The sequence below is a fragment of the Doryrhamphus excisus genome, linkage group LG13, assembly GCF_037039965.1.
Source record: "Doryrhamphus excisus strain RoL-2023G ecotype Guam linkage group LG13, RoL_Dexc_Guam_v1.1, whole genome shotgun sequence".
Taxonomy (NCBI): Eukaryota; Metazoa; Chordata; class Actinopteri; order Syngnathiformes; family Syngnathidae; genus Doryrhamphus; species Doryrhamphus excisus.
In genome coordinates this window covers 14,187,739-14,212,943 of record NC_136369.1, presented here as the reverse complement: position 1 = coordinate 14,212,943, position 25,205 = coordinate 14,187,739, and the positions used below count along the sequence as shown (strand labels likewise).

The window sequence follows — 25,205 nt, the reverse complement described above, 5'->3', positions numbered from 1 at the left end:
GAGCTAAGTCGGCCATTAGCGATGCGGCGTGCGGCGCCCACTCTTACAGGCGTTCCACAAGGTTAACGATAAGAGCCCCTCGGCAGCTGAAATGCTCAAGTAGCTTTTATCGTATCATAATAATGAATCAAAGATAAAATAAAATAAATGAACTCCAAAAAGGCCAGCAACTAAAAGGAAACATATGTGACCACGAGGCAGACGCCTACATTGAAATAAAAAAAAAAAAGCGCAAGAGTAATCTGGGCTAAAAAAAAAAAAAAAAAAGGAATAAAATGTTGTTCATGTTGTGCTGAAATCTTCTTATGTCATCTGTTTGAAAAGTATTTGCCTGCAGGTCAACCCCCCCCCCCCCCCTTCCTCGTCTTAAAAGGCTTCATGGCTCTCTGCTACATTAAATCTTTGGCCTCTGCATCCCATTTACTGCTGCTGGCTATTAGAGGCACAAAACAGGAAGAGAATAAAAAAGGGGAGGGAACAACAGACATGGCTGAATGTTATCGTCTGTTTAGTGCTACACACAGCATGTCTTGCACACGCGCATGTGTGTGTGGTGCCCTTGGCAAGAGGAGGAGATGGGGCTTTTTTTTCCAAATGGACAGTAGTTAGCCACCCACTGGAGCAAGCTGTTCACACTTCCTCTCACCTCTTCATGCCTTCTCAACCAGTCCGTCCTGGTGGGCAGTCGGTGAGGGAAAATTAACTTTTCTCTCAAACTCCGCTCTTCTACTGCTTCTGTAAATATGTTCTCATACATCAAAGCCACTTAATGTGCTAATGCTGTGGTTGGTGAGGGATGGATCTCCATGGGTGAGTCATTATTGGACATTTGGGGGAACCCTATTGGGAGAAAATGTGTAACTTGGTGCTTTTTTTGAAGGGATAAAACAATCTTAATGGAGAAATATCAACAGAGATGACAACCTACAGAGTGGTGTTTAACAGAGACAACACCCATCATTTTTGGAGGTAATTTTGGCAGCGGTGGAGGAAATCACTTTGTGAACACTATGTGGCCATACTTGTGTCAAACGCTCGACTGTTGCGATGATTGTATAAATTTCAAATTTCAACATTCACATGTATATGTTATTGTAGTCGGCCATTTTCATCTATGTATACCTCCTCTTCTTCTTATTTCTTCTTATTCCCCCTCATTTATATCCAACATGAAAATGTTCAGCTCACTCAGAACTTTGCTATTCAGACTTAAGGTGAGATCCATTCCCGATTTGGGCTCAAACTACCAATTTACTCTTACTTTCATCATACATTTTAGCATATTTCCACAGCATTTCAGTCAAGCTTCAGCTTCAGGTGCCAGTGTTCATTCAAAATTTTGATTTTTGTTCCTTTCCAAAGTGTTTCCGTTTCACTTCAGCTTTTCAAAATTGACACCCAATGTCTGCTGACATTGCATCATCTAGTTAAGGAATAACATCATATTGTAACGTCTACATGGATGCTGTAAGGATGATGGCCGGCAATCTCAAAACACAACCACAACCAAACAACATCAGCAAACTCAGTTGTACTCTGCACGCAGCTGTCATCATCAGCCTGCACCCAAACTCATGCAGTCAGTATTCACGTCACGTTCACTAAGTTTAGAAAATAACAAAACTTTTTAACCGTACACGTGGATGTTCTGATTGGGTTTTATGCTACTGATTCCAATACCGATCATCCAGGACTCCAATACCGATCATCCAGGACTGAAATCATCCAACACTGATACCAATCACATGGATTAATTATGCATTTTTCAAAGTATTTATAATGACATTGGCTAATAACATAATGCTAATCATGCTTTTATTAATAATGCTATTGGCCAGGGGTGCCATATAAAGTGGAAAAGCCTGGACAAATCCAAAGTCCCTTTGAGGGGAATGTGATTTCTTCATGGGGCCCAGAATTCCTGGCTACATGATATGAAAGAAAGAACCAAAAAATGCCTTACTTTAGAGAAAAAACATATTGGACTTACTTTTTGAAGAAAACATATCACAGGTGAAACTCCCAAGGATGACACGTCTTCTTTAAGGAGACTTTGGATGTGAGAGGACATTAGTGGAAATTCCAGGTAGGTGATAAAGCACTCAGCCAATTCTGTATCTTCCACTGATTGTTGGATTATTCATTTATTCATTTTCTACCGCTTATCCTCACGAGGGTTGCGTGGGTGCTGGAGCCTATCCCAGCTGTCTTCGGGAGAGAGGTGGGGTACACCTTGGACTGGTCGCCAGCCAATCACAGGTGCTTGTTGGATTAATTCAATGATTTTTCAGGTAATTAGCTTAGCCTTCTGACTGTCACGCATAGTATTAGTCACATGACTACATACTCTGTCAATTGTTTGTTCTTTAAAAGCCGTATTAACGCTTTTAACACGCTACCCCACGCAAGATAGCTTCTGTGGCATGTGTTGGCAATTACGTTTCATACGGCGTACATGTCTGTCATCGTGGGAAAGTGGGAGGACGCCACTGCCAAAGATGTTATTAGTTATGTCAAGACGCCACATTGCACAAAGATCACTGCACTATGTTGCACTGCACTGCACTGTATGTTAGTTCTTTTAGTTTGGATATACAGTATGTGCTCTGTGATTGGCTGCTACCCAGTCCAAAGTCAGCTGGGATAGGCTCCAGCTCATCTGAGACCCAACTGAGGACAAGGGGCATAAAAAAAGGAAAAGGATGGATGTTATAGTCAGAATTTAATGTGAGAAAAATATGGAGCGGTGACTGAAAGAGTAATTTGACGACAAGTCTCAAAAGTGGAAGCCTGGTTTTAATTGATATTGCTCTACTGTAATAATCCTGAAAGGCATAGTCTGGAGTAACACATGTAATGTTTCAAACAAATAGTTGTTTAACTTACAGAATCATAGCTCTCTCTTTTTGCATTGAACAATATATACAGTGTGAAATAAATACATTTACACAAATGGACATTATCATTGGAGCACAATTGTATGATACACATCACAAAAATATACAGGTAGTTGTTTTTTTTTTCTTTTTTTTCCTCTGTTTTCTGATGTGAAGCACATCTAAAATCTACGAACATATTTTTAATAACAAGGGTTGGGGTGGGGGGTTAGGGTGGTGGTGGTGGTGGGGGGGCTTCGTCCCTATGTTCAAAAGGGTCTTTTTTTTTTAATCCCCAAAATTTTTTTGCTCAATCACCTCATAAATGCAGCCCACATTTAAATCCAACGAAATGATGGACAATCCTTCATAGTCATAGTTGAGCTTGAGAGATGGTTACATAGAATATTTGCAGCTAATGGGTTTTAGTAACAGATGAAAGAAAACAACACGGTGCTTAAAGTGCAACCAGGTCGACTCATTTTCCCATTGCACCTCATGGAAAACAACACTTTAATTAACATTTAAAGTCATCTATCACAAGTGCAACAGTCAACAAAAATATTGCTGGACCATAAGTGTGATTTCTTATTGACTTAGATGGCCTATGATAAATGTACAAGTATGTCCCCCTATTCAGTTTCAACGTCATTGTCAAATCAAGTGCACATTTGGGAAAACTCGCAGCATCTGCCACAGGTTTGGACAATTTAACATTAAAATGCAGAAGATGTTGAAAAGCTGTGATAATTCTGTAACAACGACTTTTGCCCTCGTGATACATTTTACGTTAAAGTATAGGACGCTTCTCAGCCTTAAAAGATTTGACATAATGCTACACTTTTATGGCATTGAAGAGAAAATAATTTCCTAAAAATGATTTAGAAATGATAAAACAATTTTTAAGAAAACGACTGAGCTGCTGCCAAGCTGCGTGGACGGTAGTTACGTACTGTATGTACAGCGAGCATATCAAAAAAAGTCCGCTAAGAGTTACTCAAATGCCTCTCAGTCCATTGTCGGTTATTTCAACTTAAAAAGATACGTATACAGAATATTGTTTCTTCTACAGGGAAGTTACACAAATCACCCTCCCCCATTTAAATACTTGTCTTTATCATTTAGATACTAAATAATTCATTAAGTATGTATAGCCGGGAAGAGATGAGAACTGTGTTTTAACCCCCCCCCCCAGGTCGGCGGTTCTAGAAGAATCCGGAACCGCCGACTGATCCGGCAGCCAGACCTCACGGCCTCTAAAAGTCTATGCGGTGCTGGCTAAAGAAGAGAGGGGGGGGAGCGCACGGCACAAGGACAGGAATCACCACGAGAAAAGTTACACGGCCACGCCTCCGAGTGCTCAAAAAAAAAAAAAGGAAGGAAGACTTGAGGATTAAAAAGCAAAGGTTTTTCCTTCATAGAAAAAACATGAAACATACATCGAGGTTTGAGCTACAATTTTTTTTTTTTTTGCTCTTTTTCCCCTCCCATAAAATGTCTTAAGTTAGAAGTGTAATCTGCGTTTTCTATTTACAATATACAATGTTAAAGAAGGCTGAGAAAATAGCCTGTAAAGATGCTTCTTGATGACAATAGAGGTGGCCTACACTTGAATCCTCAGCTGCCAGCTTCTAGTAGGTTGGACAAACATTTGGCGTTGTTATCCAGCTTTATCAATAACTTACATGATGATATATGATGTTTAAAGTGTTAAAGCTATCACGACTGATCAATAAAATGCTTCTTTGCAGATCTGTGTCCTACTTCCTGTTTGCAGGATATATTTGGGAACTAAATGTATGATAGATTGGCCTTAACATGCTCTAGCTTTAGTATTTTACTTACTTGATTGTATTTTTAAAACAGGAAGTGGGATAGTAAAGTCACATTTGTGTGATATTGATAAAAGATAATGATTTGTTTTTGCATCATTTCCCGCAGCACACATATCTGCATGTCATCTTTATTCATGCCTGTTGAACTGTAGTAATTTGTCGCCACTTTCACACAGATATCCAACACAGCAGCATCAGAGCCGTAACAGAACATCCATCCGCATTCATTGGCCTGTGCCTTTTACACAGCAAAGTGTGATATTGCCATAATTGTTGTCATTTTGGATAATTAGATACTGTACTTAGTTTTGCCTGGTAGCGACATCTGCTTTCAACACAGCAGGAGGGAGACATGAGCGCCGGGTTCCATTTCACACAGGCCAATTCTCACCTCTGTTACAGCTCTAAAGCAGAAATATTGTCTCACCCCCCCAATTCATATCCATTCTCTATATACAGAACAGAAACTTGGGAAAAAAAAAAGGTGTGAAAATCCAGGCTTTAACCGGCTGTGTGAAAGGGGCTTTTGATAATCGTCACCTGGGTTGGTACCTAAGGGGCGGAGCTAACACAAAACACAAGCAGAAGTCATTGGGGTTATGCCGCCATGCTGCTATGATGTCATATGTTGTCTACATGGCTTTGGAGAAAATGCTGCTGTGTACTAGCTGCTTGCCTTGACCCCCCCCATCAACAAATCCCATCCTTTTTTTGATTTGTTAATATGCTATTACTCATTTTGTACATACATGACAGCAGCGTTGTGGTCAAGCTAATAGAGAGAAGTAAGTTCTGGGTTTGAGGGTCCAAAACAAAAGCTGCTGTTATTTGTCATATACAAGATGACCGTTATTTACAAGCCTGTTATTGGTACCTTAGCTAGGATTATTACCAGATAGAACCCCATGAAATAAAACATAAAGCAAAGCTTCCGTCGGGTTTGACAAAGTACCCTCCGTCCCGGTGGCACTGAGCCCATTTTTACACAGATGATCTTGTGGGTCTTGCGGGAAGGGAAGTGAGTACGCCGGGAAGCACTGAGGGTGACACGTGACAGTTGGCACATTGGAGGAGTTCAACGAGGTGGTGGGCTGTACCACCAGGCTAAAGCAGAGAAGCTGAAAATACTGCAGACACACACGGGAGGAAAACCACTGCATGGTACCTACTCGGCTCGATAGAGGTTTTTTCACCGACAAATCCAGGGACCATGAGGTACTACTTCTAGTCCCTGGACTCCATACGGTATAAGTATTGTAACATTTTGTCCAATGACAATAATAAGCTAATATTAGTTTGGCCTGTTGCTGTAGACAATGCAATATTATGCTCCATAGTCTCCACATTGCTGCCCTCAGTCTCCCGTTGGATAAAATGTGTAAATAAAGAAGTTCTCCCTCACAGTTGTCATATGTTTGTATGTCTTTGTATGAGTGATGCATTCACTACAGCCTGGTTATCGCAGTTTCTTGCGGAAAACCAGATGAGTTGGTAGCGCACAGTGGAAAAAAAAAAAGTCTACAGATATTTTCAGCTTCGGGTGTCACAAGCAGGGGCATTGCGGGGAACCGGATGCTTCATTTGAGAAGAAGCACAAGGTGTTTACAACATTTCCAACTGTGATTCTTAGGATAAATCAGCCCCTGCTGCTTTGAAATAATTCATGAAAGAGAAAAACCCATCCACAGCCTGGGGATTTCAAAATAAAAGCAAAGTAATTGTTCAGTAATTTGGGATAATCGTGTTTGCTGGCATCCGCTGAATGGAAGTGTTCCATCTTTTGGCAGGCAAATCTCTTCTTCTTCTCTGTCCATCCAAATGTCAAAGTACAGATCATGTGATTACAAATGTCATTAATACTTCTGTAGTGTTTTTTCCCTTTAAGTTATCTTCTTAAACACTTAAAAAAATGATATAGGAGGAGAAGGGGGAGAGTCTCATCGGTCATCAGATGAACGCTGTTCATTTTCTTCTGTCCTCATATGAATTAGGTCATCATTAAATGCATATGTGAGTGTTACTGTCAGTGTTGTTGCTCAGCACAATAACAGCAGGAAGCGTCTTCTTCTATGCCCCATTAAAGGGGGCGGGGTCATATCAGTCCATCGGCTTTCACACCCCCCAAAAGCAAAAGGTCAAGTGAGCCTTTGTTTTTTCAAATCTTAGACAGTTAAGGAAAGAGGAGGAGCTTACTTGTTTAGTCATAAGGGGCGTAGTTAAGGGGCTTATTCCTGTATGTGTATGTGTGTGTGTGTGTGTGTGTGTGTAAAAGCTGGAAAGGTCACAGGAAGTAGTTTTGAGACTCTGCCCCTCACACTTTGGCCTCCAGCAGCTCCAGGAAGAGTTTGTGCATGGGGACTTTGCCGTCCTGCTTGATACTGTAAAAGTGCTGCACGGCCTTGGTGGAGGTCTGGCGGAGCAGGGGCAGGGTCATGAGCAGCTTGCCTGCCCGGCGGGGATCCTCCTGGTGCTGGGAAGCCTCATAGTCCTGCAGGGCCTCATGGAGCACATCCTGGAGCTTCTGAACGGCATCCACGTCCTCAATATGCATGGAGTCTGGGGAGGGAATATTAAATATCATTGTTACAAATGAGGGCGGCATGGCGCGCAGACCTCACAGCTAGGAGACCAGGGTTCAATTCCACCCTCACCCTCGTGGAGTTTGCATGTTCTCCCCGTGCATGCGTGGGTTTTCTCCGGGTACTCCGGTTTCCTCCCACATTCCAAAAACATGCTAGGTTAATTGGCGACTCCAAATTATTCAAAGGTATGAATGTGAGTGTGAATGGTTGTTTGTCTATATGTGCCCTGTGATTGGCTGCCGACCAGTCCAGGGTGTACCCCGCCTCTTGCCCGAAGACAGCTAGGATAGGCTCCAGCACCCCCGCGACCCTCGTGAGGAAAAAGCGGTAGAAAATGAATGAATGAATGAATGTTACAAATGAGACAAATGAAATAGAATATAAAAAAGAATATATGTAAATAAGGCACCAATGCATTCCTATACATGACTATGTTGTCTAAAATACTAAAATAAAATACAAATAACAGCAGTGTCCCTTTAGATTCAGAGCTTGTCCGACGGTATCTGTGGTTAAAGCGTGGAGCAGTGGGTGTGATGAATGAAGAGACACACAGACATGTGGGCGGAGTTTTAAAAAAATGGGAATTGTGGGATGATGGAGAGATTCGGGAACACCTAAAGCTCTTGTGTGTGTGTGTGTGTGTGTGTGTGTGTGTGTGTGTCTAATCCCTCTTACTGTTGGCATGTAAGGTGTGTTTCCGCATATGTGGCAGAGTGTCAGAGTGTCCCTCAATAATAATGCTCCATCCTGGCCCTTGGGGAAGCCCGGTCTTAATGCCAGCTGGCCTTTAGCTCCCCAACCTCTGATCAATGGCTACGATCAATGGCTACATGCATGTTAAATAATAATCACAAGGCAACTACTGATGCATGCTACAGACACACACATGTGACACAGGTCAAAATATTAGGTACATCTGTACATAATGACATCCAGTAATCCAATTTTAGGATAAAAATGAGCAGTTTGGCTGCACGGCGGTCGTGTGGTTAGCGCCCAGACCTCACAGCTAGAAAACAAGGGTTCAATTCCACCCTCTGCCATCTCTGTGTGGAGTTTGCATGTTCTCTCCGTGCATGCGTGGGTTTTCTCCGGGTACTCCGGTTTCCTCCCACATTCCAAAAACATACTAGGTTAATTGGCGACTCCAAATTGTCCCTGTGATTGGCGATCCAGGGTGTACCCTGCCTCTTGCCCGAAGACAGCTGGGATAGGCTCCAGCATATGCCCTGCGACCCTCGTGAGTATGAGCGGTAGAGAATGAATGATCAGTTTTGATTGACACTGCCAGAGAGCAGTATGATTAGGTATACATACCGTATATACTGTCTAACACACATGAAATAGCACACATGCATGCATTCTCTCAAACACACACATACTGTATATACAAACCTGGATCTATACAGTGTAATGCATGTATCAGTATGCAGGAGCAGACCAGTTGGCTTTGTCCTATAAGGATCAATAGCAGACTCAGCGTGTATCAGTTTATAAAAGACTGGGTGGTCCACTTGGCTCAGTGTCTCATATTTTATACACTAGATCATATTTCGCTGAGAGTATTACAATGTCCGGTAGTAAAAGTACATGTAACTTCAACACACATACTGTTCCCTCTTATCTTTACGGGAGGATTTATGGAAATTGGAGCCCCAAATGTAAATAAATGCATGGTGTAATTAATGTTGTGTGTTTAGTGTTTTGCCTGCTAGACATAGCCACTGCCTGCATGTGACCTGCAGTACGCTCAGCAGCTAAACAGCACAACTTAATGAGCGTGACATGTTCAAACATGCAACAATGCATGCACACACACACACACACACACACACACACACACACACGTGCCTCCTGTTTTCCATGGCTAGTTGAAGTGTCTTTACATGTGGTGCACGTTTGCTAACATTTCTTAAGGCTCGGCTTCATTAATGCAGATGATTAGCATCCTGTGCATTAATTAGTGTCAGTGCCCTTCAAAATGCTAATGCTAGCATTCTGTTGTCTTGATGAGCGGAACACGATGCCACGTTATTGTCATTTACCGTTTCAAATGTGACGGACATCTTCAGCGTCAAGAATAATGAGACAATATTGCAGAACATCTCACTGAGTGTACGTAACTTCAGGCCTGACAGTGATATTTATATCTGGATTTTATATAACGATTATAACGTGCCTGGGGGAGATTTTGTATATGAACGACTAGACGGTGGTCTAGTGGTTAGCGCGCAGACCTCACAGCTAGGAGACCACTGTTCAATTCCACCATCGGCCATCTCTGTGTTTCCTCCCACATTCCAAAAACATGCTAGGTTCATTGGCGACTCCAAATTGTCCATAGGTATGAATGTGAGTGTGAATGGTTGTTTGTCTATATGTGCCCTGTGATTGGCTGGCGACCAGTCCAGGGTGTACCCCGCCTCACGCCAGAAGACAGCTGGGATAGGCTCCAGCACCCCCGTGACCCTTGTGAGGAAAAGCAATGACTCATGCCCAAAAAAAAGCAAGAAGAAATTATCAGCTAAATTAAATGTTTGTTATACTACTTCCTATTTGCTTATAGAAGCAAAATATTGACATTTGACTAACAATAAGACAAATGCCATATTTATACGTATTTGCATTACTATGTAGCATGTATTGTATATTAGTGCTTTATAATAATAATAATATTATATGTATAATATTACTTAAAATACTAGTGTACCAGTCAGGAAGCCTCTCCATATTGTCGCATGCTCATCCCAGCATTGTGGTTAAACTGGTATGTTAAAGAGCATGTGTGTGAGATTTTGGCGTGTCAATGTGTTGCTCGTGTCACAGTATGACAACAAAAGGCTCCTCCCTCCCCATTTAAAGCTCCCTTCCATTGCATCTCTCTTTTAAACACATGGTATTGACAGTTCCCCCTTGTAATTAAAGAGTACTGAAGAGCTGGCCGCCATCCAAGACAAAGTTCAAAAGACGGGTCATGGGAGGGGGAAAGTGTGTGTATGTGTGTGCGTCCCGGTGTGTGTATGGTGTGTATGTGTGTGAGTGTCAGTCAGCTGCCGATGCGGGCCGGACACATCAGAGAGGGCCCTTTATCGACAGACTTTGGGTTGTAATGATTTCACCTTATTTAACAGGCATCTGAAGAGACGACTATGCTAATTGTAAAAAAAAAAAAAAAAAAAAGGATGGCCACTTTGTAGAAGGTGGGTTGCACAATGCATGCATGTTCTGTACAGTGAGTGAATAAGTCAAGTATGTGTTTGCATGAAAAGGATTGGAGATTGAAACAAGCTCTTTGATGAGTCCCACAGGAGTGGAGATCCCTGGGATTAACACACACACACATACACACACACACACACACACACACACATACACACACACAACCTTGCAACCAACCTGAGTTAGCCAACGCGATGGCCTTGAGAGTGACAAATTCCTCCTTCTCCAGTTTCATGGCTTTGTACTTCTTGACCAGCTGGAGGATGGCGTTGTTCAGGTCCAACAGTCCAGCCAGCTTGGACTGGTCCTCGTCCATGATGTAGTCCTCAGCGTACACCAACTAGTCAACACACACACATTCAAGAATTAGGAACTCTTTCTAATATTTAAGGAAAACAAGAACATCCAAATCCAAAAGCCACTAACCTTGTCTTCAAAAGAAAGCGAGCGGTAGACCACACGCAAGATCAAGATCTCCATCCATGCACTCTGCAGTAGACTCATCTGGTCTGCTAGAGACAGCGTGGAGAAACCTGAGAAGAAAGAAAGAGGAAAGGAAATGGCATGATTAGAAACACTACTGTCGGGGGGGGGGGGGCATGGCTCAGGTGAGCGTGGTCGTTGATACTTGGGCGAGATATTGAACCCCCAGTAGATTATGGTATCATCTTTTTTTTTATGAAACCTTTGGAAACGCCACCAACATATCAATAATGCATAAGCGCCATGCATTGATATTGATATTGCTCACTAATGACAGAACAGTTCAAATTATATTCATAATATCATGATAAAATCATCATAATAATAAAGGTTTGCCTTCTTCAGCTCCATACTGTAATGCAATATATATGAATGACGACATTCCTGACATTTTCTTCCACTCTGAATGTATTTTTATGATTTTTTTTTAAAGAGAAATGTGTTGTTTGTTTTCAATTATTTTATTAATTAGATTTTTGCATGCTTTTTGCACAAGGGAATCACGTCATCATCCTTATCCACAGCAAATGCGCTATGGGCAGCTATGACGGTAAAAATAAAATATATCATTGCAATTGAGAAGTAAAAAAAAAACGACAAATGGTTGGGTCGACAGGATCAAAAATGGCCTCTCCTGTAGATTCCTCCTGTCCTTCCTCCCTCCCTCCTTCCCTCCCTCGCCCAGTGCTGAGGGCTGTTCTCTGGGGACAGGTAAGCCTTATCTCCCCCTGACACAACCTGCATGGATCAATGTTGGCCAACGTTGCTGCACCACTCAAACATGCTCTCTAATTGCAGCTATGGCTCCAAATTTCCTCTTTACTTCACTCACAATGCATTGCTTTCTACGTGCCTGTATGCTATATGGACACAAGTATTGGGACACAAGGTCATGACACATACAGGAAGTAAAAATGGTAGGAAACATGAAGATTTTCAGGGCTCAACAATAATGATGTACTGATGTCCCGGGGCAAGTTAAAACAAAATTGGGGCAAGTAAATCCAATCAGTGATATTCCCGTCAGGCAAGTGCACTTTGGCATGCCATACTGTGAAGAGTTTTTATTAAAAGCGGTTCTTGTTGGGTGTTGGTAAAACACGGACTGCGTAATTCCGGTGGTAATTTGCAAACCAATCCTTGCAAATCTTGAAATGGACCAATCAGAATCGTTTATTTAGACTGCAGTCCGCAGTCCACAGTCCGTGTTTTACCCACACCCGTTCTTGTTCACGATCAACCAATCAGCGATCGTTTGACTACAAAACATCTATCATGGCGTCCCTGCCAACATCGTCTAATTCTTCAACAACTTCTGAAGGAAAACAGCAAAAAGTGATGAAACAGTGCCTCCTAAACAAGTATTTTATTAGCGGCAGCAAATCAAATGATGGCACAGGTGAGTGAATCACATTGCTGTGACAATTTGAAGTGGTCACAATGAAACACCAGCGATTAGATCCAATACCAAGTGCTGATTTTGCACACGCTACAAAATCTAGCGCTTCCATTTCTCTGTGTATTTTTCCTCAACTTTGCTTCACAAATTATTCTTTGACCATTGAGCATTTTTTTTTCTGGATTAAAAACACTTTACTAGTACACAAATGTGTCTATTCAATAATGTTTCATTGTGGTGCACAACTTATAAAAGGCAAAGTGCCTAGAAGTCTCTTGACAATCCAGATTTTTCCATGCAACGTCATGATCTATGTAGGAAAACAATCACAAGAAATGATAATCATTGAAATTTTATTTGAGATTCTCATGTGATGCCACAAAAATTACATTATATCATTATGGTAGTCTTTTCATTTTACATGGGGCAAGTTCGGGCAAGTACTTCTCACGTTAAGGATTCCCCATAGGCAAGTCATTTTTGTTTTTAATGTACAGCCCTGATTTTGGAGTGTTATTACTGTTCTAGTTCATCCCAAAGTTTTTTTCTTACAAAAACTTTAACTTTCTGCACAAGCAACAGCAAAATGCCCAAACGCTAATTTGGAAGCACTGTCCAAAATATCAAAATTGGTTGGCCCAATGAAAGCATTCCACTTGGTCCTCTTTAATGGAACACATGCCCACTCACAGCTGTCCTCTCCACACACACACACACACCTATCTATTCACACTTGCGCTTGAGTGTGTGTCTTCATAAGAGAGGTGGCCCATGTGAACGCACCTGTCAGACTGCACCACCGCACTCACAATGTGTGTGTGTGTGTGTGTATGTGATTCACATCCTGCCAGTAGGAGCGCACAGATGAGAAGCAAGATATTTCCTCAACAACATCTGCTGCCATGCACCTCCTCTTGAGATGGAGGACTGAGTGCCAGTGTGTGTGTGTGTGTTCTTATCTCCCCGTGTGTTGATGGCTAATGGCAGGCGTCTCATTATGTCCAGGTTGCAGGCTATTGTTTGAATTGTGCTCTAATTCAGTCCATCTCCGGCTACTGACACAGACACACGCAAAGTTGCACAAGACGTCTAATGACACAATGGTAAACGGTGAAAGGCGGGTCGTACCATTGCCAAGTGTCATCTACCTAATGACATCATCAGAGGAGATTATATACTGTAGGTGTTCATCGGAGCACAAACACAGAAGGGAAGCAGACGTCTTGAGGGCGTCCTTTAGGACTTCAGCACTCATGGCGGACGGGGGAAATAAGTGATGGCATTACTAAAATTAACACAACATCACACACACACACACACGCACACACTTGATGAATCTGTTAACAGGGTTCATACACTTCTTCCAAGCTCAAAGTCAAGAACTTTCAAGGGACATTTGACGCATCTTTTCAGCTCTCTATTATTATTATAAACATATAAACATATGGTGCTCAACAAATTTATTAGCCCAATATAAGGTTGGTTTGTGCCCTAAATTAATAGCATTGGTGATTAATCAGCCATATAAGTTCCGCTTTTGTTGCTAGTACACCAGCATGAAGAAGCTATTGTTATCTAGAATGGCTAATTTTCTATACTATTTTACAACAATTAATTGGAAAAAGGGCTGCACGGTGGACAAGTGGTTAGTTGTCATTGGACGTTTTAGAGGGATGATATGTTCTCCATCTCTGTGTGGAGTTTGCACGTTCTCGCCGTGCATGCGTGGGTTTTCTCCGGGTACTCCGGTTTCCTCCCACATTCCAAAAACATGCTAGGTTAATTGGCGACTCCAAATTGTCCATAGGTATGAATGTGAGTGTGAATGGTTGTTTGTCTATATGTGCCCTGTGATTGGCTGGCCACCAGTCCAGGGTGTACCCCGCCTCTCGGCCGAAGACAGCTGGGATAGGCTCCAGCATACGCCCGCGATCCCCGTGAGGATAAGCGGTAGAAAATGAACGCATTATTAATTCATTCATTCATTTTCATACGCAATTTCTCCAGCGTATGCTGGAGCCTATGCTGGGATAGGCTCCAGCATACGCCCATGATCCTTGTGTGGATAAGTGGTAGAAAATGAACGAATTATTAATTCATTAATTCATTTTCATATGCATTTTCTCCAGCGTAGCTGGAGCCTATGCTGGGATAGGCTCCAGCATACGCCCCGATGCTCGTGAGGATAAGCGGTAGAAAATGAACTAATTATTAATTCATTCATTCATTTTCTACCGCTTATCCTCACAAGGGTCGAGGGGAGTGCTGGAGCCTATTCCAGCTGTCATGAATGAACTAATTGGAAATAAAGACTTTTAGATTTAATCTGGCACAAGATGAGACAGAAAAGTTGCATGTGTTAAGTTCAGGCAGTAAAGGCCTTCTCTCTCAAAAAAAGGCAGCCCCATTAAGATCCATTGAAGTTCCCATATATGGTTCCTTATGCAATGAAAAGTCAATGGTTTGTTATGGATGCTTACCAGCAGCCAGAAACATACCCACTTTGCTGTGGACAAATTTCTCGCCTAATTACAACTGATATGCACAAACACACACTTACCGAGGTATAAAGGCAAACAGCAATAATTAAAAGCCTCATGATTAATTTATTGAGGCCAAGTGCAACCTTTCAATGATTTTATCAGCTTGCGGTGTACAAGCACTTCCTGCGCTTGTTCCTGTGCATGCATGCATGTGTTGTTTCATCAACACGTGTGTAATCATACACACTGAGCACCATGCACCGTGTGTGTGTGTGTGTATTCTGTTGTGCAAATGTGAGGCCCAATACGAAACCATTGACCACCCCCCACCCGCCACCGCCACCCCCACCCGTCCTTTCCTCGCTAGCCTGTCTGCGCCGTTCAGCCATCCAATGCTTCTTATCTGTCTGATTAATAGGCGGCCAGCTTCAGGACAAATTAATTAACAGATAACGCCATCTCACCCCCCCCCCATCCTCCGTCGTTTCTCTCCCCCTCCCCCTTCCTTCTCATGAAGCGATCGATATGGCAGAAGAAAAGAAACATCAATGGGAATTTAGTGCTGATGATGGGGAGGGGGGGAGGTATTGATGGTGAGAGAGCATCGGGATGAGTGAGATGGAAGGAGGGGAAGAAAGTAAAACCGAGGGGGGGGGGGGGTGTTGGAGACCTTTCTTTCATACCTGTGACTTCACTTGACTTCCTTATTGGGCTCTAATTACATGTGCTTTCTGCTCATCGTTGATAAGACATCTCATGCTGTGTTTGTGTACGTGCTGGGTACAGTAATGGCATATAATCTTTCTTTTAATTAACCCTTTCCAATCAGCTACTATACCCTGCTTTAGTTATGTCATTATTATTTTTCAGATGTTAAAGTTATAATTAATGTAAAATAATCCAATTAACTAGTTTTGAGTACCTAGAAAATGTGTATATACACCCATCCATCCATTCTCTATTATTCTCTATTATTCTCACGAGAATCGCGGTTTATGCTGGAGCCTATACCAGCTAACTTCAGACGAAGGTACATCCTGGAACGGTTGCCAGCCAATCACAGGGCACATATAGACAAACAACCATTCACACTCACATTCATACCTATGGACAATTGGGAGTCACCAATTAACTTCATCTGGAATGTAGAAGGAAATTGGAGAAAACCCATGCATGGGGAGAATATACAAACTCAGATTCAAACCTGGGTCTTCCCATCTCCTGACTGTGTGGCCATTATGCTAACCACTCAAACACCATGCGGCCATCTATATACATGCAATATATCATTATCACCAGTACTGTTATTATACTTCAAAATAATACAATGTAATTGTGATAGGGTCCAGGTTCCATGTGACCATAAGTGATATAAAGATGGTATATAGATATAGATGGTATAGAAAATGGATGGATGGATGTACACTCCCCTCCACTCCACTCTACTCCCCCTAACGGAGTGTAATTGTGTTGGCCAGTCAACTATAGCAGCTCGATTCGGTTGATTATGTCTTTTTATAAAATGAAGGTAACATTTCCATCAAATATAGTACCTTAAATAGTTGGTCTGAACATAAGAAATTGAACTTTTTCAGTCCACTATGCTCACAGACTGATTCGTTTCTTTCTTTTTTATTGTTCCGCATCCTGATTTTTGGCTTGAGCGTTTTATATTCCGGATGCCCTTCCGGATGAATACCGATGGTGCTTACTAGTGGGGATTCAAACCTGAGACAGCCACTACAAAGTCCAGAACGCTAACCACTACACCACAGCAGGCTCTATACTCACAGACTGATACAAACACAAATTGATTGAAGTTATACATTGACATCATACAAAAAATTATTCAATTTACAATAACCTCAACACAAAAATACACATTGTTAAACTATTCATATTAGTAGGGGGTAGCGACTTTGTTAGGACTTTGTGAAGGTGTGTCAGCTATGAGAGTAAAAAGCAGTGTGTGTGTCTGTGTGTGTGTGATGGTGTGACAGAAAGAGGCTGAAGCGCAGTCAGGCAGACTTAACCTCCACTGCTTGCTCTGACGGGCTCTTTCTTCCCCCCTCTCCCCTCGTCTATCAAATACAAACACACATAAAAAAAGAAAGAAAAAACACACACAAACACGCATAGATTCCCTAGCCAGCCTGCGGCCTGTTTGTCTGCCAAATGAGTCCTGACTGCACGTTTACACCCGAGACCACACAACAGCCTGGTACACACACTCTCGCACCCCCACACACACACATAGGATAGCCCTCTCTCATGCCCCAGTTACTGCACACAGATACACACAAATTCACCAATATTTGTTTTCTGGTGGTTTCAGGGCAAATGAGAACCACTGAGGACTGTGTGATGATTCTAAGTACCTGTGTGTTTGTGTGTTTGTGTGTGTGTGTGTGTGTGCATTGGCATTGCATGGGCTACAAGTGACGCATCCAAGAAGGTGATGGTGTGAGTGTGGAATAATATGACAGGTGTGAAAACAGGCTGCAGTGGTGATCTGGCCCTCGTTATTAACACATGACTTATTGTCGCACATTGTCAACTGAATGTGGACATTTGAAGGACATTTGAATGTTTAGAAAACCAAGAAGAGATATCGAGAGGATATCACTCGGGGCAGTGCAGACCTCTACCGAGGTGGATCCACTTCCTGGATCACAGCGGATGGTGAAAGACAATGACCTTACCATTTTTTATTCTGGAATGGGGAAACGGTTTAATCCTAATTCAAATGTCAAAAAGATAAATGTCTGTCATCCAACTGGAAAACTGTTGGTGTGTACAAAAGTAACTATTAAATCATGGATGATGACATAAGTCACAAGACTGTACCATTATCCACAAACTCAGAAAGTGAAAATAAAGGTCCAAAGTTTGTTGGTTGGCAGGCCACTTCCTGGTTACTTGTTTATCCGTAAGTTAGCAGGGTACTTCCTGGTTCATAAGTCAATTCAGATTTGTAAAATTCTGGAGTGGGGGAACAGTTTTAATGTAACTCAATGAGTAATTACTACATTTATGTTTGTTTGATACCCTGCGATTGACTGCGCAGTCCAGGGTGTATCCTGCCTCTCGCCCAAAGTCAGTTGGGATAGGCTCCAGCATATCCCAATGACCCTATTGAAGAGAAAAAGTGTAGAATGGATGGATGGACTCTACCATTTGATTTCTGGTGCTGGGGGAACAATTCTAACCATCCATCCAGCTGTTTACATGGGGGTATGCTGGAGCCTATCCCAGCTGTCTTCAGGTGAGAGGTGGGGTACACACTGGACTGGTCGCCAGCCAATCACAGGGCACATATAGACAAACAACCATTCACACTCACATTCATACCTATGGACAATTTGGAGTCGCCAATTAACCTAGCATGTTTTTGGAATGTGGGAGGAAACCGGAGTACCCGGAGAAAACCCACGCATGCATGGGGAGAACATGCAAACTCCACACAGAGATGGCCGAGGGTGGAATTGAACTTGGGTCTCCTAGCTGTGTGGCCTGCGTGCTAACCATATCATCCCTCTAAAATGTCTAATGACAATTATTTATGCCGTTTTTGTGTTAGCCAGCTATCATAGCAATACCTTCCACCTTTGCACTTTCACAGATTGAAACATTTCCTCTGAAACCTTCCACTTCTTCTATTTTAAGCAGAGTGTCTTGCAGCATTGCAGCGGCGAGATAAAATGAATGTTCATTCTATTAAAAGATACATCGCCGTTCCATGTGAAGAAAAATAGGTTAGCAATATGAATACATATATAAAGTGATGGTGCCTTCAAGCACCTTCTCTGTGCTAACAACGACACTGAGCTCTGTCCTATTAGATCACAGCCTCGGGATACAATAACACAAAACTCCATCATGCTGTCTCAACCATGTCGCAGCTGAGACACCAGCAGAGTAGGAATAAGTTTCACACATTGTCATACAAATGTAACACAATCAAAGCAATTGGAATGCACACTAAACACTTTTAGGGCAAACATTTGAAGGCTTAATATATCACAATAATTTAGTTAGAAAATGCAAAAGAAGTACAAGAAATGTAAAAAGTGATGTTCATTCATTCATTCCTTTTCAACCGCTTATCCTCACAAGGGTCGTGGGGGTGCTGGAGCCTATCCCAGCTGTCTTCGGGCGAGAGGCAGGGGCCAGCCAATCACAGGGCACATATAGACAAACAACCATTCACACTCACATTCATACCTATGGACAATTTGGAGTCGCCAATTAACCTAGCATGTTTTTGGAATGTGGGAGGAAACCGGAGTACCCGGAGAAAACCCACGCATGCACGGGGAAAACATGCAAACTCCACACAGAGATGACCGAGGGTGGAATTGAACCCAGGTCTCCTAGCAGTGAGGTCTGCGCGCTAACCACAAGGCTGCCGTGCAGTCCGTAAAAAGTGATGTGTCTCATGAAATTAATTAATCACATGATGAATTAAAATGATTTTTCCATACTGCCATGTGTATCCCCCATAAGAACAATCATATCCCATAAAACAACGGCATGAATGGAGTGTCCTCTTGTCAGTCATACAGTCGCTTTAATTTCTGTGGGGGGAGGCGGGGCCGCGAGCATACACACAGCAGAAAAGTGTAGCATCGTGAGGAGCAATGCAAGGTAACATACGTAATAAAAAAAATTAAGAGGGAAAAAGCAAAATGCCACAGCCCTTGGGCAATATTCTAGCTAGTATGCCGAATTTGAACACATGGAGGTGCTGAACCTTCATTCCCACAGTCAGCACTCACTGATATGCGGTTATCTTATGGTAAAATACAACTTCAAACATTTCCTGTACGGTTGATACAGGTTTTATGTTGACAGTTTAACACTGGATATATCTTTTTTTTATTTCCAATATTTTCTATGGGAAAAACATGATAGTAAATAATTGGTTGAGGCTTTTAATATAGTATATGCATCTATCTAGCAAATACAGTTGAAGTGTACAGTATGTTTCTTTTGTAGTCTTGTCTTCTGCAGGGGACATATTTCAAGAGGCCCAGTTTGCCCACTGCGAGAGAGATTGCATTCGGACTTGTGAAGTTCCCAACAGTCAGCGCTGCATGTGTGTGTCTGCATGCACACACACACTGTTGCGCTCTCATTTGACTCGCTATATGCGTTTGTGTTTAAATTTTGCTTTAGAAGCTCATTGTTGCATGCTGTGTCAAGAAAGATCCCTTAGTGCTCAGTTATTTCAGCTTGTGTCTCTCTCTCTCTGTGTGTGTGTGTGTGTGTGTGTGTACCTCAAACTGTTTGGTACCATACGGCCAGACGCCAGCCCAAATGAACATGAACCCCCTGTGATGGCTTTGGCCAAGCTCAAATAAACAAGATACACACACACACATTCAGGAAAGCATAGTGGCAAATGTCATCTTTCTCTCAAACGAACACACACACACACACACACATTCACATGCACACACTCACCAGCTGACCCAATTATACAGAGATGCGCAACGAGATGGAAACAAATCTACTCAGAGAACCAGTTAATTTGGAAAGCTTTAAAGACACACACACACATATCCATGTGTACTGTATTGTCGGGGGATTGCCTAATAGGCACTTCACTTTAGAAATGACATCAATCACTCACAAAAAACCCAATGAAAACAGTGTTTTTAGGTGTACAAATGTCGACAACCCAAAGCTTCTGAGTACAAACTAAGCTTCAAAAGCCAGTTAATAAGTTCAAACTATTGTCATTGGCTCAGACCTCATTTAGTGAGCATCTAAGGATTAACTCTGTGGTTGTGTGTCATATTTCTTCGGCTTTTTTGTGCCCGTTTTGCTACAGCATTGTCATCTCTTGCTATTTCTCACTTTTTCTCGTTCTTTGTCAATGGCGCCAATACAGAATGGTGGGAATTGAGCGACCCATACGATACAAATCAGATCCGCAATAGAGATGGGATGATACCAGAGTGTAAGGGGTACTCTCAAATGCTGGATTGTGTTGCGTTGTAACGCATTATTTCACTGCAGGATTCTGCGTGGAGTGAAAGTCATTTCACTGGGTTCATTTTGGAGTGGAAGTCATTTATTTGGAAGACCAAGAGCAGACATTTACAGGGGTGCCTTGGTTAGCGTCATTCTGTTGTGAAGGTGAATCTCTAATCAAAATTTACTTTCATTTCAAAGAGTATTATCGTTTTATTCATCAACCTGCTTTCTCCGGGTACTCCGGTTTCCTCCCACATTCCAAAAACATGCTAGGTTAATTGGCCATTAGCAAGAATAATGCAAGTATAGTGTACTGTAAGTGTCTGTTGGTACCGAAACTATATGGACCAAAATTATTACATTTATTTGATTAAAAGTCAAGCTTTAGTTGAAAATCTGTGTCTTTTAGTTGGAAATGAAACAAAAAGTGGCAAATGAAGAAGAAGAAGAACATATTTGCTCTATTCATTATTTTCTGATAGGCTGCACTGGCTGGATGAGTGGTTAGCATGCTAAGAGACCCGGGTTCGACCCCCTGCTTGGGCATCTTTGTGTGGAGTTTGCATGTTCTCCAAAAGTAATGAATGTTAGGTTAATTGGCGACCCAAAATTATTAGATTTATTTGATTAAAAGTCAAGCTTTAGTTGAAAATTGGTGTCTTTTAGTTGGAAATGAAACAAAAAGTGTCAAATGAAGAAATTGTGCTGCAGATAAATCTAACATATTTGCTCTATTGATTATTTTCTGGTAGGCTGCACGGTGGAAAAAAGTGGCTAGCATGCTAGGAGACCCAGGTTCGATCCCCTGCTTGGGCATCTCTGTGTGGAGTTTGCATGTTCTCCAAAAGTAATTGGCGACTCCAAATTGTCCATAGGTTTGAATGTGAGTGTGAATGGTTGTTTGTCTATATGTGCCCTGTGATTGGCTGGCGACCAGTCCAGGGTGTACCCCGCCTCTTGCCCAAAGACAGCTGGGATAGGCTCCAGCACCTTCGGCGACCCTCGTGAGGAAAAGCGGTAGAAAATGAATGAATGAATAATCAACCTGCAACTAAACATGTTGCACTGAACTTGCTATATTCACTGTATATTAAAAGATAAAAACCTGTCCCTGACGATGGCCGGAGGTCTACTGTGATGAAATAATGACTTCCGTAGGAACATTGGGTGGAAAGTGACACCACATCAGTCACTTTCATTGCTTAGAAACACATTAATTATGTACATAATCACCTTCACCACCTCTCCCATTGTTGGTGAAAATATCTTTTCTCCTTTTCCTTACCCTACCAACCCCCTCTCCACCTCTCCTTGGACCACATAGCGCCCCTCCACCTCCACCCTTCCAGTGTGAGCGGCCTCGGGGAGAGTGCAGTAGTCACAGGGCTGCTCGCCTCTAATCAGTGTGAACAGCCAGCTAATTACCAAACCTCAGCCTTGGCTGACTGTTAATTGCATACATTAGACACCATCAGCACCACTGCCAGATTAACACTTAAAATCTTCCCATTGCTTTAGTGGATATGAGTGTGTGTGTGTGTGTGTGTGTGTGTGAAATAGAGAGTAGCTTTGTGCAGTGTCTGTGTGTATGTGTCAAGTGTGCTGCCTCTGTGGTTGCTGCTGCTAATATTTAGACTTAATTAGAGACACATTGGAAAGTGTGACCACACTGAGGTGGCTGTGGGGTGCCGGTGGGCCCGGGTCGCCTCGGAGGGGGCATTGTGGATGGTTGGGGGTGAGCCTGGGTCTCTGTGGAGACGCCAGATGGAGTGACATTAAGAGCACTGCAGTGGAGCCATTTCAAATAATAAAATATCAATATTTACATTTTAATTACCCACTTCCAGCTTCACCAGTGTGATTTGTGTGTGTGTGTGTGTAGGAATGTGAAGACCCAATTGGGTCTTCTTAACTCTACGTGGACAGTTCTGTCTAACTGACAATCATCATTCTGCAATGGACACACTGAAGACATGGTTCTTTTCTTTGTGTATATCTCCTGCACCCTGCTCTTCCTTTCATGATTCACTGCTGATGCAGGCAGGAATGACCATGGTGTGTGTGTGTGTGTGTGTGTGTTAGCTTAGACGTGTTAAATCTCTATGGGTCTCACACACATTGACACTGCTGACAGACATTTTTGCAGGAGAAAGAGAAGAAAACTGCAATTAGCAAGAATAATGCAAGTATAGTGTACTGTAGGGGTCTGTTGGTACCGAAACTATATGGACCAAAATTATTACATTTATTTGATTTAAAGTCAAGCTTTAGTTGAAAATCTGTGTCTTTTAGTTGGAAATGAAACAAAAAGTGCCAAATGAAGAAGAAGTTGTGCTGATAAATCTAACACATTTGCTCTATTCATTATTTTCTGATAGGCTGCATGGTAGCTGAGTGGTTAGCATGCTAGGAGATCCGGGTTCGATCCCCTGCTTGGGCATCTGTGTGTGGAGTTTGCATGTTCTCCAAAAGTAATGCATGTTAGGTTAAATGGCGACTCCAAATTGTCCATAGGTATGAATGTGAGTGTGAATGGTTGTTTGTCTACATGTGCCCTGTGATTGGCTGCCGACGAGTCCAGGGTGTACCCCACCTCTCGCTCGAAGACAGCTGGGATAGGCTCCAGCACCCTACGCGACCCTTGTGAGGATGAGCGGCACAGAAAACGGACAGATGGATGGATTATTGTCTTGTTTACGTTTTTGATCCCTGTTCAAAATGATGTATATTCTTTCTTGGCACATATGATGCATATGCAACGTTCTAAAACATTCTCAAATACAAGTGTGAGAATGGTAGGTGCAACATTTGAGAAAGTTAGAGTTAAAGGGGGCCATTTTGCTAAAAAAAAAAGTGCAGAAATGGCCCTCAGCCCATACTTTGGACACCCCTGCGTTAACCGCTGCACATAAAAAGGTGAATTTGTGAAAACATGCACTTGGGTGTTGTAATTACACCCTAAAGACCCCAAAAGTCAAACTGACTGATAAAACTCTTCACAAAACACATTTGACTTAAAACATGGCGGCCATCCAGCAAAGCATCTTTGCAGGAGCACAAGCAGGACTTAGCAACTCATTCGCTGTACGTCATTGAGCATTTCTAAGTAATATGAAACTTTGAGTATATCTGTATTACATGTATATAAGCATGAGCATAATTTACAGTCATGAAAAACAGCAAAATATTGGCTAATAACTAATTGTGCACCACAATGCAATTATTGCAGGAATTCCACGTAGATCCATTTAAAACCGTAGATGAGGCTTGTGCGAGGACTTAAGCTCAAGCAGTGGGGTTTAAGGCCAGTCAGCTATCTATGTATCAATCTGATCTGTAATGAATTCATTTTCCCAGTTTGTTCAATTAACTGTGTTGTGGCTGTCTATTGATCCTTTGCTGGATTACTTTCTTGGAACAATTTCCCCGCAATAACATGTTTTCCTGCAGAGGAGAGCAAGCATTGGAAAAATGTCTACTTATTTAGCCATTACAGCTAGAAGAAGAAAACAGCTATAAGAACTATCGCTGCTTTATGGAAAATGTCCTCTGTTTTATGTCAGCCCAAAAGTGTTTGATCAGATTGTAACTGTACCTAAACGGTGGAGATGATTCTCACATAATCTGAACGTTATACTTTGCATTCAGTTCAACATTCTTAGAAAACGTGTTCAATTCTATTGAACTTGTTAAAGCACCGGTCTTCATAAAATGAATTAAGATTCAGGCCGATTGTTGCTTTAAAACAAGCACTCTAATCACTTCCTGTTTCCTGGCCTGTTGTCCAAATATGAGCTTATGAGGCCATGTTGATCCTATCTCCCTAATCCCCGCTAGCTTCCCATGGAACCACAAGCACACAAACTCCACAGGGATTAATTTAGCATTGACAGATTAGAGATACTCTCTCCAATATCATCATCATTGAGGATGACGAGCATGGAGAGAGAAAAGCTTGAAGATGGACAAAATGGGGGGAAGAGATGAATAGTGATGCGCACAGAGCTTTCTCACTGGCGCTGTAATGTCCTAGCTTGGAGACAAGAACATTTAGACCTCATTCCACGTCGTCATCTGGGGCCTGGAAAAAAAAAAAAGGCTGGGGCTGAAAATCTTAATTAATTGTCCAATAGTGCTGCAGGGTCATTATGCATTGCAATAAAGAAGCGTGTAATTATGAGATTTAACAGCCATTACCACGGCCAGGAACTCATATGTCATCATCAGCAAGCAAGCCAGTGGTTTGCTTCGGCTGAGTGTGTGGCTTGATGGACAGCACACACACACACACACACACACACACACATATGTACGTATGCATTCTTCATCTTGGCATGTTGTGT

At 42.2% G+C, this 25,205-nt stretch overlaps 1 protein-coding gene across 5 annotated transcripts in view; it reads right to left on the bottom strand.

Annotated features, from left to right (window-relative positions):
* Positions 1-2,778: 2,778 nt before the first annotated feature.
* esrrga (estrogen-related receptor gamma a) overlaps positions 2,779-25,205 on the bottom strand; it is an 84,893-nt gene continuing 62,466 nt past the window's right edge. For all 5 annotated transcript variants that reach the window (XM_058088715.2, XM_058088711.2, XM_058088713.2 and 2 more), the window contains exons 7-9: positions 10,942-11,048; positions 10,693-10,855; positions 2,779-7,267 (exon numbers count right to left, since the gene is read on the bottom strand). In XM_058088715.2, the coding sequence (XP_057944698.1) occupies positions 7,023-7,267; positions 10,693-10,855; positions 10,942-11,048 (515 nt within the window). In that variant the 3' untranslated portion in view covers positions 2,779-7,022. The remainder of the gene's footprint in view (positions 7,268-10,692; positions 10,856-10,941; positions 11,049-25,205) is intronic.